Genomic DNA, 20,296 nt, shown 5'->3' on the forward strand with positions numbered 1-20,296 from the left:
ATTCAGTACAAATATTGAGAAAAAAACATAAAGCTTCATTTTTTTTTAATTTATAATTATGATTTCGGCATGTGTGACTTATCAACTTTATTTTTACGTCTGGAGAAAGAATGGGTTTTTGCAGATTTTACACATTATTAAGCGTCTTTGTTTCATGACAACATATATTATTAACAGTATTAAGAACTTGGGGGCCTTCTCAAATGTTGAGCCTCAGGCGTTTGCCTAACTCGTTTAATGGACAGATCATTATTAATCACTCATACGTACATTAAATACATATAGATGATACCTTTATTAAAATGAATTATGTATAGTATAGGAAACTACTAATATTGCCAATCCAAAGCATAAGTCATACAAGTTTGTAGCTTTGCATACTAGTACTTAATTATTCTAACCAACATTTCAATAACAAATCTTTATGGTAACTTATTGGTATAGTCTCAAGCAAAAAATCTAAGATGGACAAGCATTACATATATGTATTATGTTGTGTGTATGTGTATACTTCACGGCTTGTTATGCAATAGTGATTGCATTTCAAATGTTGAAGCTGTACTGCTATCTAAAAAGGTTCCAGTCGAGGTTGAAGCAACATCCCAAGCCTCGATAAGGTCAATTGTATTGTATTCAACCTCTTCATAGTGTTGGTGAATTGTCGAACTTCCATGTGACATTCTAATTCCTTCCAACTCAACTGCAACATCTTTCATTGTAGGCCTATTCTTTCCATTTAAGTTTAGGCATCTTCTTGCGAGGTGAGCAACAACAATCATCTCTTCTTTCCGACCCTCTTTGAGAATCCGGGGATCAAGAATCTCAAGTAGACGATTTTCCTGCATTGATTCCATAAAATACGTGACTAAACTCCTACTTTCTTGAGATCTATTGGAAGAGATTGGTTTTTGCCCAGTTAAAAGCTCAACAATAACAACTCCGAAGCTGTAAACATCACTTTTTTCAGTAAGTTGGTTCGATTGAAAGTATTCTGGATCCAAGTACCCAAAAGTCCCCTGTACTCGTGTGGTCAAATGAGTATTACCAACATCAATTGATGTTGAAGTTCCAAAGTCGGAAACTTTTGCTTTATATTTATCATCCAAGAGTATGTTGGCTGACTTCATGTCTCGATGATAGATGGGTATGGAAGCTGCATAATGCAAGTAGGAAAGAGCTCCAGCAACTTCTGTGGCAATCCGAAACCGCATTTCCCATGATAATGGGAACTCCTCATTTGGATCATGAATATGTTGAGAGAGTGTTCCATTTGAGATGAACTCGTATACTAGTAGAGGAACGTCTGTCTCTAGACAACAACCCAAGAGCTTGACTATATTCCTATGAATAATTTGTGAAAGAACGACGACCTCATTGATGAATTGCTCAACTTTTCCTTCATCCACAGCCTCAGACTTTTTAACAGCGATGATTCTCCCATCTGACAACATGCCTTTGTAAACAGTACCTGTTGGAAAATTAATTGGAAGTAAGTGGTTGATTAAAATAAATAAATAAATAAATCTTATTGAAATCAGAGAAAACAAAAAGCCTAAGGCATGAAAATTAATTGGATGTCTGTAAGAAACAAAAAATTTGCCCCCACTCGGTCAACACTTTGGTGTAGATTGCTCTTGGCAATCATTCTTCAAACAAAACTTGTGTTTACAAAGCATTCCCAACAGTACCTTGGCCTCCTTGGCCGAGAATACGATCCTCATTGTAATGATCGGTGGCTTTCTCCAACTCTTTCGAATTGAATAGTTTGATTTTTTCAACACTACCATCACTTGAAGACAACTTGTGTTGTAACAAAAAACCTCCATTTCGCTTGAAGAAAATTTCCTTGCGTTTCTTGTCATTTCTTTTCTTTATTACTTTGTAGAACCACCAAGAAGCAATTAGTAAAAACAATCCTCCAGCTAATCCAGCACAAACACCTATATATTAGCAATCACCACCGTCTATATTAGCAATAAGTACCAAATACTCTAATACAAATTTCTAAGAATAAAATAAAGTAATTTATAAACCGCTTCATAAACTACACGAAACAATTGCTCCATTTCTATGTTTCTAAACACTTGGAATGAAAACAAGCTTACCAATGATAATACCCGCATTTGACTTAGGAGGTTTAATGGACGTATCTGCATACAATTGCAATAAACTTTATCAGAAATTTAAAGCAGTTATCAATCCAAAAAAAAAAAATTGCAAATTACTAGACAATAATCACTCCAATAATACTAGCTGCACATAATTAGAATACAAAATTCGATTTGGTGAACCATTCCTTTAACTGTTCTTTGGTCACTTTGGAAGACTCGCAATGATGTCATCTTCAACAATCATCAACCTATCCTTGAGGACCTGTGTGAGTTAGTCAAGGTCAGGATTGCTCATTGGGTCAAGGCTCACTCGGTTGGTTTACCTTATTCAATTGAGGATTTCGTTTCCAATCTGAGCCAGGTTCGCTACTGCAGCCGCTAACTCTGTTGGAGCTGCTTGACTGCTGGCATAATCAGGATATCAGAGGATTTTCTTGGTGGTGAGATGATGTATCAATTATTTTTGTGTTGATGTGCTGGCTGCTCTGGAAGGCTTGGATTGGTTGATCATGGCCTGCTGCTGTTTTATCTATGGGCGGACCTGTTATTGCTTTTTGGCCCTATGCTGGTTGCTGTGTTCTGTTTTGGGTTGCTCTGGTCTGGTTCTTTTTTTTGTTGTCTGTTGTTTGCTTTTTTCTTTCTTTTTCCTTGTTGGTTTCCCACCAACCTCAAGGCTTGCGCTAGTAAATGATTGGGTTTGCTTCGCAGTGTCAATCTAGTTGGGATCATGAAGTTTTATTGTGATGCTTTTGCACTTCCTCTTCTTTATTGATGTATCTTCACATGTCATGTATGTTTTTATACATCAATAAAGTTGTCTTTCTTTTGCCGACAAAAAAAATAATGCGTACAAAAAATGCTGTGAGTGGGTGAAATTTGTTGAATATAGGAATTAGAATATTTTATTTTTAGTAGATTATATAAAATCTATGATTGTATGAATCACGGATTTAGAGCCTTGTTTATATTATTTCTTAAATTGTATCATGAATATATTTTATATAAATGGTCTCTACCTCATTCATAGGTAAGCCAAACACATTCTCTTCACTTTATTTGGTATCATTTTGAGTATGACCTTTAAAATAAATCTTGGTCAATTTTCTGTATAGATTTTGTTTTCTAATTTTATGCACCTAACACGACTCTAATCACTCAAATTGCAAATATACATCTAAACAACAGATTTACAAGTAGCTAGTCACCAAGTGAACTGTTTTTAGACGATTTATATTTTAATCCATAGATTTTTTTTTATTATTTTAAATGTAACTAATCTAGATGTTTCTAAAAGTTTTAAAAATTGACTAAAATATATATAAAAAAAAATTTGCTAAAAATATGAGAAAATTCAAACAAAAGTCTATTTTTAGACAGGTAATGAAACAGAAATAAAAGTCATCATTTTATAACTTTGCTGTGCCAAACACAAATCGCAAATAATTATTTTCTCATTAAAATTTTCTTGAGTGGTTCATCAATTTAGACTTGTCCACAATAAAATTTGCTACTTTTATTGAAAACCAAATTTCAAAAGTCGCAACTCGAGGTAACAAATTTGTATTTAAGATAGCAAAGTACACAATTTCTACTTAAATTTGCTACCTCTCTGGCGATTGAACTGTCTCAGTTGAGATTAGTTGGTTGGTTGGTTGGTTGGTTAATTAGATGGGTTGAGAGAGCAAAAGAGGTACGTACCTACACAACCATTGGGAAAATAAGCATTTCCAAGAAAGGGAAAATTGCAAATGCACTGGAGGCTTTGAACAACAACACACTTGCCGTCTGAGAAAGAAGAATATGCAAGCGACCACGGAAGACAGGAGTAGCTATTTTTGTAGTTGTCGGGAACCAATCCGAGCTGTGTGGTACTGTACCGGACTACCCATTCGAGAACAGCAGGGACATGAATTTGGACAGCCTCACTGAAACCCTTGTTCACACCGACCAACACTTGTGTTTGGGCATCTACCAAGAATGCATATATATACACATGATGTTTGGACAACTCCACCTCCACTCTGAGTACTGTTGTTTGTGCTTTGCAAATTCACCTTGTAGCCCTGCAGGTACTGCACATACAGTGAGATTTCGACAGCGCAGGAGCTAATATTAATATTATTAATAGGATCGCAAGTAGATGAACAATTGGTAATCCTTTGGTTGTCCGGATCAGTCAATATGGCCTCCTGGTTGTTGCAATTCACTCCCGTGGCCATGAATACATTGGTTGTTTCTGCGAAGCGAAAAGGGCTAAATCTCAAGTCAATGCTTGAAGTTGAGTTTACGTTGTTGTTGATGGGGCAGTTGGGAGATGTTACTGGATTGTTGACTCGAAGGTAGCTTCCATTGAATGAAATTTCCAGCACCTCAAGATTGATCTTTATTAAGTAAGGTGCGACTCCGTTGTTGTTGCTGCTTGAGTTCTTGCATCCTATGGAGAACCATTCATCTAAGTAACAATTGGGACCTATTCCAAAAGGATATGGAATTCTAACATCTCTGCAGTATTCTGGACAACCAGGCTTCGCATAAGAAAGTGCCGATGTTTTTGTCAGCCATATCAGCAGCTGCAGCAGCAGGAGGAGGAGAGAAGAGGAGGAGGAGTTTTTCTGCAAAACCATGCTTTTCTTTTCTTTTCCTTTTTTCCTCTTCGTCTATAGTTTTTATGTCGTTTTTATTTTGCATATTTATGTTATTTCCCTCTTGATGAGGTAGTAGTGTATGTGTAATTTACTAATTTAATTTAATTAAACAGAGCCGTCTCGACCTTTGCAAATGTTTATGTAGAAGAAGTCTTGAGGTTCTCAGCTGTCATAATTGACCACAATCTACACTAATAATAAAAAGACTTCTGTTATATGTCAGCAAAGTAGTTTACTATAGATAAATAATATTTCTCTAATAACAAATAAATAAACAACAATGATTCATCCCACTAAAAACATCACCACTAATAACACTAATGCATTAAAAAAGTTAAAAAAAAAAAAAAAACACAACTCCAAGACCAAAACATCACATCATTAATGACGGGACCCACTGCCACCTAATTAGTGGGAGCACTAATAATTAGTGCTCCCAAGCATTTTTCATAAATAAATAAAGTTTTTTGAGAAATTCTTTAGAGCATGGAAGACTTCACCGGCGTTCCTCATTGTTTGACGTGGAACTCCATTAAATGTAAGAGTATGAATCCAATAATATAGGAACCACAATGACAGTCCTTTAGATTACAAATATGCAGAGAAATTTGATGATTCAGGGATAGACTGGCTAATTGCTGGAAGGGTGACAGGGATTAAGGCAAGGCAACATTGTCCAATTTACCAATGTACTACTTGTCTGTTTTTTAGAATGCCTGTAACAGTGGAAAATAAAATGGAAAAATTATAGAGATGATTTCTTTGGGGTGGTTGTGAAGAGATTAATTCGGTGAATCGGGAAAAAGTGACAACAAGAAAGGAGTTTGGTGGGTTGGGTGTTATTCCTGTAAGACTAAAGAATTCATCCCTTTTGTCAAAATGATGGTGAAGTTTCGGGAGAGAAAAAAGGACACTTTATGGAGGAAGCTTATTGTTCACAAATATAATAGGAATGAGAATGAATGATTGATCCCATTGCTAATGAGGGAAGGTGTTGCTTCTGGTTTATGGAAAGGAATTGTGGAGGTTGGCCAGAGTCATATGATTGATAGAGTTGGGACAGTGTTAAAACAAAAACTTCAACTAAAAACCGTGAAAAAGATTGCAGATAAGGTTTTGGAAGGATAAATGGTCTCATAATTATTTCTTCAAACACAGATTTTTTGGACTTTTTAAACTTTCTTTGCAAAAAGATTGTAAAGTATGGCTGAGGCCTGCTCTTTTGATGAGAACAACAACATAGTTTGGGATTTCAGATTTAGAAGATCTTTATTTGAATGAGAAAAAAGAGAATCACGTGGAATATTACTCAACTTATTGGAAGCAGTCCAATCGAGACTCAATTCTGAGGACAACTTAATTTGGAAGAGAGGCAAAGCTGGTCTTTATTTATTTATTTTTTTATCCCCCCCTGTCAAGTCTTTCTGCAATTTATATCGCACATGAGGAATCAACCAAACATCCTCTCCTTTTATGTAACTTCGCTCGGAAAGTCTGGACTGAGATTTTGAGAGTGGTGGTTTAGGTGGGGGTTTCTCCAATTTGGAGAAACAAATATGGGCATAACTTTTCTTTGCGACTATGTGAGACTTTACGGACTACACAAGAATGATATCATCTTCAATAGAGCTCAATCTAGTTGGATCAATGTTGTGGGTTTGACCAAGATCATAGCATCTTTTGGGGTGTTCGATCAAAGAAATGAATCTAGTTTGTTTTAGGTGAATGAATTTATCAACATGAATTATGGTATAGAAAACTACTATTATTGCCAATCCAAGGCATAAGTTATTAGTACAAGTTTGTAACATTACATACTAGTACATAATTAACATACGAATAACAAAGCTTTATGGTAAATATCCAGCATGGACAAGCATTGTATGTCTAGTTTAGACTTCTCTACTTGGTATGCAATAGTGGTTGGATGTCAAATGATAAAGCTGTGCCACTCCCACTATCTAAGAATGTCCCTGTTGAGGTTGAAGCAACATCCCAAGCCTCAGTCAAATCAGTTGTATTGCATTCAACTTCTTCATAGTGTTGGTGGATGGCTGGACCTCCTTGTGACATTCTAATTCCTTCCAACTCAACTAATACATCTTTCATTGTAGGCCTCTTCTTCCCATTCAAGTTTAGGCATCTTCTTGCAAGGTGAGCAACAGCAATCATCTCTTCTCTCTGACCTTCTTTCAGAATCCTTGGATCAAGAATCTCAAGTAGATGATTTTCCTCCATTGATTCCATAAAATGCGTGACTAAACTCCTACTTTCTTGAGATCTAGTCGATGAGATTGGTTTTTGTCCAGTTAAAATCTCAACAATAACAACTCCAAAACTGTAAACATCACTTTTATCGGTAAATTGGCTTGATTTGAAGTCCTCTGGATCCAAGTACCCAAATGTCCCCTGTACTAGAGTGGTCAAGTGAGTTTGATTGACAACGACTGATCTTGAAGTTCCAAAGTCAGAAACTTTTGCCTTATATTTTTCATCCAAGAGTATGTTGGTGGACTTAATGTCTCGATGATAGATGGGTATGGACGCTGCATAGTGTAAGTGGGAAAGAGCTCCGGCAACTTCTATGGCAATCCGAAAACGCATATCCCACGATAATGGGAACTCCTCATTTGAGTCATGAATATACTGAAAGAGTGTTCCTTTTAGGACGAACTCATATACAAGTAGAGGAACGTCTGTCTCTAAACAACAACCCAAGAGCTTGACAATATTTCTATGGTTAATTTGTGAAAGAATGACGACCTCATTGATGAATTGCTCGATTTTTCCTTCGTCGACAACCTTGGACCTTTTAACAGCGACGATTTTTCCATCTGACAACATGCCTTTGTAAACAGTACCTTGGCCTCCTTGACCGAGGATACGATCCTCGTTGTAATGATCAGTGGCTTTCTCCAACTCCTCTGAATTAAACAGTTTGGTTTTTTCAACACTGCCATCATTTGAAGACACTTCTTGTTGTAGCAAGAAACCACCATTCCGCTTAAAGAATTTTTCCTTGTGTTTCATGTCATTTCTTTTCTTTATTACTTTGGTTAACCACCAAATAGCAACAAGTAAAAACAATAATCCTCCTGATCCAGCACAAACACCTATAGAGAACTCAACTAAATTATCAATATAGAAGTACAGATTACTTTAATTGAAGATTTAGAAGCATATATGGTGGTTGAATTGATAGAAACGAAGAAATCGTGAGGTTACCATCAGATCAGTGCTCATGTGTAACGCCTCACTACTTGCTGGCCCAAATAACTTGTGGGTTGACCAACAATACCCAAAAGCTTAAGTTAGTAGCAAGGTAGTGGTGCTATATATGCCCAAGATCACCCATGCAAACTTCCGATGTGGGACAGGGTGTTACAAACACACCCCACTTATAAATGCTCGCGTCCTCGCGAGGGTCTATAATCAATCAGAATACCACGACAAGCTCGTGGCCAGCCCAGAATAAGTGGCCCACATGGTTGTGTGCATGGGTTGGCTCTGATACCATTTGTAACGCCCCACTACTTGCTGGCCCAAATAACTTGTGGGTTGACCAACAATACCCAAAAGCTTAAGTCCAAGTTATTTAGTAGCAAGGTAGTGGTGCTATATATGCCCAAGATCACCCATGCAAACTTCCGATGTGGGACAGGGTGTTACATCATGCATAATTATTCAATAGTTATGGAATACAATAAATTATTATTTACTTGAACTCTAAACCAATGACATAGCAGGGAAATTTGATGAGTGTGACAATAGCGACTTACCTTTGGAGGCAACGAATGTTAGTATAATTTATCATTTTTATTTATTGGGTTGAAAATATAATATAAATAATAAAGTTATCAATGTCTCTAATAGTTTGACTTTTTAGATGAGTTTGTGGTTAATAATTCAATATGGTATTAGAGTAGATAATAAATCTTGTGTTCGAATCTCACTGCTTATCCAATAATTAAAAAATATTTGCACATATTTGGCTTGCTATAACTAAAACTTTTAGATGAATTGATAGTTAACAATTCAATATACGGGAACATCTCATAGGCAATATCATAAGATATCACGGAATTATTTAATAATTTTCCGTGCCAAACTTCTGCATCAATAAATGTTCTGTTGATTTGTTAGTCTCTTCCATTTGTTTCTTTTTCCATTTCAAAGGCTAACAAGGTTGTTTTACTAGTCTATTGTCTGGTAAAAAACCATTTGTTATGAAAGTGGATTATTTTTGTTCAACTAAATGACATACGTTTAGGCTATCCGCTACGCACTCTAATATATATATATATATATCAAGAATAAATTTGATAATTAACCCGACATAAAATATTACTAAATCATTATCTCAAAAAAAAAAAGAAAGAATAATAATTACCAAGAATTCTAATTTGAACCTGTAAAATCCAAAATTTTATGTGTAGAATTATTTTTGGATAAAGTAGTAATTAAATTATTTTATATGGGTCATTTTAGTAACATCAAGGAATTAGTTATGAGGTGGTTTTTTTTAAAATTTTTATTACTTAGATGGTTAAGTTTGTAATTTTGGGAGATTGGGTTATAGGCCCACTTGGGCTTTAGGTCTTGGAAACATAGAAGCACAAACAAATAGAGGCAGTGATGTTGTTGTGGCTGCTGCGGCAGATCTAGCAATAGAAAAAAAAAAAAAAAAAAAAAGAAGAGAGAAGAAGAAGTAAAGAAAAGAAAGAAGATTCATAGATTGGTGACTTTGATCTAATCATCCCTTGGAGGTAAGATTTGTTTTTATGGTACTCCTAACTATTTCTTTAGACATAGTATCTTGTATGTTGATTGGGTGTATGTATTTTGGGGTTTTGGAATTTACTTGTAGACTATAGGATTAGATTAGTACATTATAAAGAAAAGAATGATAGATGCATCATGGTGATCAATAATAATTGTTTATGTGGTATAATATTTTATTAGGTTTGTGAGATTGAGGTGGATCTTGGTAATTTGAGATCAGCTTGGGAAATATTATTTTAGCTGTTTGAGGTAAGTAACCCTCTATCACTGTTGGTTTATTTTTAATCCTATCGAATCGTTTAAAATCATAAATATTTATTCGTAGCTTTCCTGTTCTCTTAAAATAAAAATATGGGTCAAGTATAAAACAACATCGAATATTATTATGAAAATTATTTGAATATTCGGTGAAACTATTCTGAAAATTATACTAAACGTTTATTCTGAAAATATCGAATGTTTTATTTAAAATTTGTGTATTGTGTGAATTTTGAACATCACTCTAGTCTGACTATGATTTGGACCCTAGCCAATGGGGGTTATTTATTGGCACAGAAACTAGTTTCTTTTGGGGCTTTACCACCGGCCTATGTGTGGTTCTGGGCCTTGTCACGGGCTATGTGACCGTAGTCAATAAGACTTGGGTTTTGTGAATCAAATCATTGAACCATCTGAATATCGAACCATCGATTTGAACAATGAATTATTTTGAATTATCTTGTTGGCTTTTCATTTAAAATGTATTGTACATTGTTTATTTTTAGCTATGAAACCATCTTACAAAATAATTGTTCATTTATTGAACTGTAGAAAAATTTATATTTATTGATTATCGTTTTATTTATTTATTTTTTTATACTTGATCCAGCTGGCAGTGATGGTTGGTTATTTACTAGGCTGTCTAGCTTACTCTTATTTTATTTTTTTCAGATTCTGAAGAGTAGAGCTGCGCGGGATTTTTTTACATATGGGAGTGCCGAGAGTAGGACTATGATTTAAGTACTTGGATTATTTGTTTTGTTAATGGATTTTATTAGTGGACTTGGTGGATAATTTCATATGATAAGAATAATCAATTTTTTTTTTTATGGATTTTAGTATTATGATAATTAAGGATTTGATTGGAGTATTTTACACTGTTAGTTATGTGTTGGACTCTTAGCCTTGCATGCTCACTTAAATGAGTGTGCGGCTTTGTCACGGAGCTTGGGACGTGACAATTTAGTGGTATCAGAGCCAGGTTGTAATTTTTAAAGGCTGGTATAAAATAGTGGTGAGATTGGGTAGATATAGGATTGGGAACGCTTATAATTTGATATAATGTTATTTTTATTTCCTTGTTATAGGGACTTGAGAATAGAATAAGATGGGATTTTATTATTGATGCATTTAGGTTGCAATGGAACATGAGGAGACATTGGCAAATATGGCTAGGAATACACGCCAGGGTCAAACGAATCGACGGACTGGTAATAGCAATCGGCGAGGGAATGTGACTAATAATGGTAGTGGTTCTCAAGCAGTCGGAGGAAATCAGGGGCAAGAGTTGGGACACCAAGAACAAGCTGCAAGCCCCAATCCAATTGAAATGGTTCAAGTGCTTCAAACGTTGGCCGAGGTGGTGTAACAACAAACCACCATAGGGAATAACTTGACTAGACTTATGGAGCAACAACAGCGGATGCAGCTAGGTGTTGGGCCACAACCAAGGCCACGTTGTAACATTACCGAGTTTAAGAAGATAGCCTTGGCATTTGACGGAGCCACAGACCCTTTGGAGGCTGAAAAATGGTTGACAGAAATGGAGAAGTTGTTTCCCGTTTTTGAGTGTACGGATGATCAGAAGGTGACCTATGCTACGTTTATGCTACAAGGGATAGCTAATGATTGGTGGCAGATGGAGAAGCGCATACGCGAGCATGATGCCAACCCCTATACATGGGAAAGGTTTAAGAAGGCATTCAATGAGAAATACTTCCCTAGGAGTGTTCGTCTACAAAAACAGAGGGAATTTTTGAAGTTAGAGCAAGGGAATAAGACGGTTGCAGAATATGAAGCTGAGTTTACGAAGTTGTCTAAATTTGCATCAGCATTTGAAGCAGATGAGGATAGCAGAGCACGAAAGTTTGAAGGTGGACTAAGAACGAACATTATGCAACAAGTGGTTCCTTTCAAGTTACCTACTTTTGGAGGAGTGTTGAATAAGGCTTTGCTAGTTGAGAGTGGCCTTACCAGAGCCCAAGAAGAGAAAGAAGAGAATTATAAGAAGAGGCCTAGTTCTTCCAACTTCCAAACTAACAATTCGAAGGGCAATGCTAAGAGACAAAACACTTCTTCGGTTGGGAGTTGGGGAAGTCGAACTATGGGTAGTAGTGTTGATAAGAAGAATGATCGGGTACAATGCACTAGGTGTAATGGATTCCATCGGGATAGTGAGTGTCGTTGGAATACTGGGGCTTGTTTCTCTTGCGGGCAACAGGGGCACAGGATAGCTGATTGCCCTAATCGGAAGGGGCATGAGATTGAACAGAAAGCATGGACAAATAAAGGAGCATCAACAGACAAAGGGTCTTCAGGAAGTCAAAAGAAAAATGGAGGTCATAAGCCAAAGACTCAGGGCCGAGTGTACGCACTCACGCAACAAGATGTCCAGACTTCCAACACGGTAGTGTCAGGTACTGTTTTAGTGTCTTCTGTTTATGCACATGTGTTATTTGATTCTGGTGCTACAAATTCATTTGTGTCTATGGGATTTGTTAAGAAACATGGATGGAGATGTGTCTCTAGAGAGATCGACTTATGTGTTGAAACCCCGATAGGAGGGGTTATGGTTGCTGCCTTAATTTGCAAATCTCGTGTGGTTAGTATAGATGACAGGAAATTGCTTGTAGACTTGACTGTTTTAGATATACGGGACTTTGACATAATTCTTGGAATGGATTGGTTGGCAACCAATTATGCTTCTGTGGATTGTCGAGGCAAAAGGGTAGTATTTCAGATTCCTAATCAACCAGAATTTTGCTTTGTGGGTAGTGGAGTTAACACTCCTCTTTTGGTAATCTCAGCTTTGCAAGCTAGACGGTTGTTAAGGAATGGTTGCGAGGGCTATTTAGCTTCTGTGAGAGATACCCGTGAGACTGAATTGAAGTTAGAGGATATTCTAGTTGTGAAGGAATTTCCCGATGTTTTTCCTGAAGAGTTACCAGGGTTGCCACTTGATAGAGAGATTGAGTTTGCCATTGAATTGATACCTGGCACGGGTCCTATCTCCAAGGTTCCGTATCGGATGGCCCCAGCAGAGTTGAAAGAGTTGAAGGAACAGTTACAAGAGTTACTAGATAAGGGCTTTATTAGGCCTAGTGTTTCTCCTTGGGGTGCGCCCGTTTTATTTGTGAAAAAGAAGGATGGTAGTTTTCGCCTTTGCATTGATTATCGAGAGTTGAACAAGGTGACAATCCGAAATAAATATCCTTTGCCTAGGATAGATGACCTATTTGATCAGTTGCAAGGAGCACAAGTCTTTTCTAAGATTGACCTTCGTTCTGGCTATCACTAGTTGAAGGTTAAGGCGGAAGATATACCTAAGACAGCCTTCCGAACTAGGTATGGGCATTATGAATTTTTAGTGATGCCGTTTGGGTTGACCAATGTGCCTGCAGCTTTTATGGATTTAATGAACAGAGTATTTAAATCCTTCTTAGATCAGTTTGTGGTAGTTTTTATTGATGACATTCTTGTGTACTCAAAGAGTAAAGAGCAGCACGAAGAACATCTGAGAATAGTGTTGCAGATATTAAGGGAGAAGAAATTATTTGCTAAATTAAAGAAGTGTGAATTTTGGCTGGAGAGTGTATCATTTTTGGGTCATGTGATATCTAAAGATGGGGTGTCTGTTGACCCCAAGAAAGTGGAGGCGGTGGTGGAATGGAATCGGCTTACTAGTGTCACTAAAATTCGTAGCTTCTTGGGTTTAGCAGGATATTATAGAAGGTTCGTTGAGGGATTTTCCCGAATTTCTATGCCTTTAACTCGTTTAACACAAAAAGGGGTTAAATTTGAGTGGTCTGATGATTGTGAGAAGAGTTTCCAAGATCTAAAGAGTCGATTGGTGTGTGCTCCAGTACTTATAGTTCCGTCCGGAGATGAAAGTTTTACCATCTATAGTGATGCATCGAAGATGGGCTTGGGTTGTGTCCTGATGCAAAATGATAAGGTAATGGCATACGCATCTAGGCAGTTGAAGCCATATGAGCAGAATTATCCTACGCATGATTTGGAGTTGGCTGCCGTGGTGTTTGCATTGAAAATATGGAGGCACTACCTGTATGGGGTGAAATGTGAGATATTCACTGATCATAAAAGTTTGAAGTATATTTTCACTCAAAAAGAATTGAATATGAGGCAAAGGAGATGGTTGGAGCTATTAAAGGACTATGAGTTGACTATCAATTATCATCCAGGAAAAGCTAATGCAGTGGCGGATGAGTAGAAAGACCCCGAGTAATTTGGCTACCTTGATCACTGACCAAAAGAATATCTTAGAGGACTTACAAAGGTTGAATATTGAGATTAGATGGCACAACCATGGAGTGCAGTTGGCAAACCTTAGGGTTCAACCCACATTGATTGATAGAATTAAAGATGCTCAAGGAAGAGACTCTCAGTTGCAAAAACCTAAGGCTGAAATGGAAATAGGGCTACAGATGGAATTTTGTATGCATAAAGATGGAACCTTGAGATTTGGAGAGAGGTTGTGTGTGCCTAATGATTTAGAGCTCAAGAGAGAAATCCTAAGAGAAGCTCACAGTTCAGGATATACTGTACATCCAGGAAGCACTAAAATGTATAAAGACTTGAAGAGGAACTTTTGCTGGAATAATATGAAGAGGGAAATTGCTCAGTATGTTGCTCAATGTTTGGTATGTCAACAAGTGAAAGTTGAACATCAGAGACTTGCAGGTAAGTTACAACCTCTTCCTATTCCCAAATGGAAGTGGGAACATATTACCATGGATTTTGTGACAGGGTTGCCTAGGACCCAAGGTGGTAACAATGCTATTTGGGTTATCGTTGATCGATTGACCAAATCCGCTCACTTTCTAGCTTTTAAGGTAGGGTTCTCCTTAGAGAAGTTTGCAAAATTGTATATCAAGGAGATTGTGAAGTTGCATGGTATTCCGGTGACCATAGTGTCTGATAGAGATAGCAGATTTGTTTCTATGTTTTGGAAGAGTTTGCATACAGCTTTGGGCACTAGTTTGAATTTTAGCACTGCCTTTCATCCTCAAACTGATGGATAGTCAGAGAGAACTATTCAAACCTTGGAAGACATGTTGAGGGCTTGTGTTATCGATCTTGGAGGTTCTTGGGATGAGCATTTGGCCTTAGTGGAATTCTCTTATAATAACAGTTATCATGCGAGCATTCAGATGGCACCATATGAGGCTTTATATGGACGAAAGTGTAGATCACCTATTTGTTGGGATGATGTGGGTGAAAGGAAGTTGTTAGGGCCTGAGATTATGCAACAAACAGTGGACAAGATCAATCTTATTAGAGAGCGACTTCGCACGGCACAGAGTAGACAGAAAAGTTATGCAGATAACAGGAGACGTGATTTGGTGTTTGGGGTTGGAGACCATGTATTCCTTAAGGTGTCTCCTATGAAAGGAGTAATGAGGTTTGGTGTTCGTGGTAAATTGAGTCCTAGATTTGTTGGGCCATTTGAGGTTTTAGATCGAATTGGTGAGGTAGCTTACAGACTTGCCCTACCACCTTCACTAGTTGGAGTTCATAATGTTTTTCATGTCTCAATGTTAAGGAAGTATATACCGGATCCTAGTCATGTGATTGATCATGCACCGTTGCAGTTTAAGGAGGATTTGACATATGAGGAACACCCTATACGAATTGCTGATAGGAAGGAACATGTTTTGAGGCGTCGAGTCATTCACTATGTTAAGGTTCAATGGAGTAATCACTCGGAAAGAGAAGCTACTTGGGAACTTGAGGATGAAATGAGACAAAAGTATCCCCAACTTTTTGAGACTCCAGGTATGTCAAATTTCGAGGACAAAATTTCTTTTAAGTGGGGAAGAATGTAAAATCCAAATTTTTATGTGTAGAATTATTTTTGGATAAAGTAGTAATTAAATTATTTTATATGGGTCATTTTAGTAACATCAAGGAATTAGTTATGAGGTGGTTTTTTTTAAAATTTTTATTACTTAGATGGTTAAGTTTGTAATTTTGGGAGATTGGGTTATAGGCCCACTTGGGCTTTAGGTCTTGGAAACATAGAAGCACAAACAAATAGAGGTAGTGATGTTGTTGTGGCTGCTGCGGCAAATCTAGCAATAGAAAAAAAAAAAAAAAAAAAGAGAGAGAAGAAGAAGAAGTAAAGAAAATAAAGAAGATTCATAGATTGGTGACTTTGATCTAATCATCCCTTGGAGGTAAGATTTGTTTTTATGGTACTCCTAACTATTTCTTTAGACATAGTATTTTGTATGTTGATTGGGTGTATGTATTTTGGGGTTTTGGAATTTACTTGTAGACTATAGGATTAGATTAGTACATTATAAAGAAAAGAATGATAGATGCATCATGGTGATCAATAATAAATGTTTATGTGGTATAATATTTTATTAGGTTTGTGAGATTGAGGTGGATCTTGGTAATTTGAGATTAGCTTGGGAAATATTATTTTAGCTGTTTGAGGTAAGTAACCCTCTATCACTGTTGGTTTATTTTTAATCCTATCGAATCGTTTAAAATCATAAATATTTATTCGTAGCTTTCCTATTCTCTTAAAATAAAAATATGGGTCAAGTATAAAACAACATCGAATATTATTATGAAAATTATTTGAATATTCGGTGAAACTATTCTGAAAATTATACTAAACGTTTATTCTGAAAATATCGAATGTTTTATTTAAAATTTGTGTATTGTGTGAATTTTGAACATCACTCTAGTCTGACTATGATTTGGACCCTAGCCAATGGGGGTTATTTATTGGCACAGAAACTAGTTTCTTTTGGGGCTTTACCACCGGCCTATGTGTGGTTCTGGGCCTTGTCACGGGCTATGTGACCGTAGTCAATAAGACTTGGGTTTTGTGAATCAAATCATTGAACCATCTGAATATCGAACCATCGATTTGAACAATGAATTACTTTGAATTATCTTGTTGGCTTTTCATTTAAAATGTATTGTACATTGTTTATTTTTAGCTATGAAACCATCTTACAAAATAATTGTTCATTTATTGAACTGTAGAAAAATTTATATTTATTGATTATCGTTTTATTTATTTATTTTTTTATACTTGATCCAGCTGGCAGTGATGGTTGGTTATTTACTAGGCTGTCTAGCTTACCCTTATTTTATTTTTTTCAGATTCTGAAGAGTAGAGCTGCGCGGGATTTTTTTACATATGGGAGTGCCGAGAGTAGGACTATGATTTAAGTACTTGGATTATTTGTTTTGTTAATGGATTTTATTAGTGGACTTGGTGGATAATTTCATATGATAAGAATAATCAATTTTTTTTATGGATTTTAGTATTATGATAATTAAGGATTTGATTGGAGTATTTTACATTGTTAGTTATGTGTTGGACTCTTAGCCTTGCATGCTCACTTAAATGAGTGTGCGGCGTTGTCACAGAGCTTGGGACGTGACAGAACCTACATCAGTTGAACGTGATCCTAATCAAATTTCCAAAGTCATCCACAAGAGCGTGATTTTCTTAAGGTTCAAATTGTCTATCACAAAATAAAATATAACTTTATTTCTATTATACTACTACCTAATAACACTATTTTCGGTAACATGAGGTGTTAAATCGTTACACTAGTAGTCACTCAACACAATGGCAGTCTAATTTTGATTTTGATTATTGTTTTCTATTCTATTTCTTATGAGGGAAATCTGGTTCGACTTATCAGGGAAGTTGTTTAAAACAACTCAATAGCAATAGATTTTCTTTACAATCTATTTTTATTTTCTAGGAAAATAATTTTATTTGGCGAACTATTTATGAAACTATTTTTGAGAAAATTACAATGTTTATTTGTCAAAACCTGTTTTGGTTTTTTGAACTTTCTGATCAAATAAAATAGATTTTTTTTTAAAGATTTAGTATACCTGTTTGAATTTTTTTTTCTCAAATTATTCAGCATATACATGAAAGATATATACAATTATATATAGTTATATCTACCACAATTGTTGCTACACAAATATTTAATTTAAATACAACTTGTAATCTAGCTCAACGTTTCCCCGATACTATTTGTGCATTTGTCTTGTACTCTAATGCTTTGATAAAAAAATAATTTTAAAAACCTAAGTTCTAATACCACTTGTCATGACCCGCTCCCCGTACCTAACGATTAAGTATTGTGATGTCCAGTAACTGAAGTTATCTCTGGCCAATTCTTAAAGAAATTACTAAACGCGAGCGGAAAAATATTTAAGTGTGGGTACCAAAATAATCATTGAAACTTCTATGTTTATAACAAAATTTATTGACCAAAAATGTCGATATTTACATATGAAGAAAAGAATTATAAATACTATAAAAGTGTTATGTGTGTCTATTCCGTAGTCCCGTGTCTAAGACTCTCCAAAATCTATTTCTGAATTGCATTGTTTCCTGAAAATTGGTAAACAACGATAAGCACATGGCAAATAAGAATATTATACTGAAAGCATAAGGGCATACAATTCATCATGGATAATTATTGGCTAAACAAAACTTGATGTAAAAATACAGAGTATATAATACAGAGATCATTTGACATATAATACAAAAATCATATAAACAAAATAATCATAATCACGATACAGAACAGAACATAATAGATGTATGGACTCAAGAGGTGGCTCGTACGAACTCTAGAGGTGGCTCCCACCATGGTGTAACACTTAGTTTCGTACAATACTTTGCTCCACATTAGAAATCATAATCATGGTATAGAATAAAATAGATGTACGGACTCAAGAAGTGGCTCGTACGAACTCTAGAGGTGGCTCCCACAATAGTGTAGCACTTAGCTCCGTACAACACTTTGCTCCACACCAGAAATCAAAGTGTCAGTGGATCCATAACAGGCAGAAGGTCACAACGTGACTAATCAGAGGGCCAATGGTTGTTTAAGTCCCCCAAGGCATGGGACTTCCGTAATGGTACTTATAAAATAATTACTCAAAGCACATTTTAATAAACAGTTATATTCATGGGTTTTCTTTAGTATATAAAATAAGGTTCATAAAATAAATAACATAATTAAAAATACTAATATAATTTATAAAACATAATTTGCGTAAAATAAATCATGGTAACTCAAAACATACGTAAAATATATTATGGTAACTCAAGGTATAATATAACTCACCTTAATAGTGATTCCTCACTCTTTGCCTTCGTTCAATATTTTCACTTTGTTTTGATTTTTCTTTCTACTTTTTTCCCTTCACCCCCAGCAAATCCTCCTTTCATAGAGAGGTAGCTGTGGGCACCAAGCCACCAGGCTACCACGTGTCTAATTCCCATTCTTTGCACCAAGCCACAAGGCTACGTATCGTAAGTCATTAATTCATGCTTATCTAAAATGTTTAACTTTAGGTTTGATTCTACTTTGGCCCAAATCTTAACTTAATTATATGTCCTTTTTTTTCGATAATATATAATCCCTAATTTAATTATACTTTGTCTCATACACCCATAACACTCAATATTTTATTTTACTCTGACGGAATATTTAATTAAATATTTAGAGTTTTTCTCATTTATAATTAAATAACACTAAAATAAAATTCAAGGGACAACTCAAATTTTCGGGAATCCTCCTTTTATAGAGAGGTAGCCGTGAGCACCAAGTCACCAAGCTGCCATGTGTCTAATTCCCATTCTTTGCACCAAGCCACAAGGCTACGTATTCTAAGCCATTAATACATGCTTATCTAAAATGTTTAACTTTGGTTTAATTCTACTTTAGCCCAAATCTTAACTTCATTATATGCCCCTCTTTTTTTTCCCTGATAATATATAATCCCTAATTTAATTACACTTTGTCTCATACACCCATAACATTTCAATATTTTATCTTACTCTCATGGAATATTTAATTAAACATTTAGGGTTTTTCTCATTTATAATTAAATAATACTAAAATAAAATTTAAGGGACAGCTTAATTTTTGAGTTGTTATAGGATCCCCTCTAAATACTATTCATTCTATATTTTTTATTATATTACAAATAACTTCTAATATGTAAATTTAATTTTTATTAAATCAGCATCATTAAAAAGGGTGAAATCATACCTTTAAAATGAGTATAATATTAAATAAATTTTACAAAAATTTCAAAATTAAATATTTGTTAATGAACAAAAATTATGTGTCTAAGTTAATGTTTAAAAAAAAAAAAATTGCTGTTGACCGGTCGGACGTCTGGGCGGATGTCCGGTAACACCCAATCTGAAAGAAAATGAAGGTTTGTGGTTAGAGTTTGAATGAATAGTGACATACTCTATATTTACTTTTTGAATAAAAAAATTTATTTTCATCCTCTTAGTGAGAGGATTGGGTTGGATATGCTCTTATCGATAGAAAATAACAAAATTTTAATTAATGTGGAAACTTATAAAAAATTACAAAGAATAATGTTAGGGATACCAAATTTGATACCAAACAAATGACCAAATGTCTCACATAGGTGTGGGGTCCGCAATTTTGTGAACCCTAT

The 20,296-nt window shown here is 35.5% G+C and overlaps 2 protein-coding genes across 2 annotated transcripts in view; both read right to left on the reverse strand.

Moving 5' to 3' along the window:
* Window positions 1-293: 293 nt before the first annotated feature.
* On the reverse strand, window positions 294-4,801 carry LOC114271533 (wall-associated receptor kinase-like 1). Its single transcript, XM_028213146.2, is given in 5 exon segments — window positions 294-1,468; window positions 1,689-1,940; window positions 2,106-2,150; window positions 3,810-4,149; window positions 4,151-4,801. Coding segments are annotated over 5 exon segments (2,178 nt in total). The 5' UTR covers window positions 4,736-4,801; the 3' UTR covers window positions 294-512.
* A 1,720-nt stretch (window positions 4,802-6,521) lies between these two features.
* LOC114281333 (wall-associated receptor kinase-like 1) overlaps window positions 6,522-20,296 on the reverse strand; it is a 60,992-nt gene continuing 47,217 nt past the window's right edge. Inside the window, exon 5 of the mRNA XM_082888753.1 lies at window positions 6,522-7,869. Within this exon, the coding sequence (XP_082744879.1) occupies window positions 6,659-7,869 (1,211 nt within the window). The 3' untranslated portion in view covers window positions 6,522-6,658. The remainder of the gene's footprint in view (window positions 7,870-20,296) is intronic.

This window comes from Camellia sinensis, chromosome 9 (assembly GCF_055761805.1).
Source record: "Camellia sinensis isolate YWXY chromosome 9, ASM5576180v1, whole genome shotgun sequence".
Lineage (NCBI taxonomy): Eukaryota > Viridiplantae > Streptophyta > Magnoliopsida > Ericales > Theaceae > Camellia > Camellia sinensis.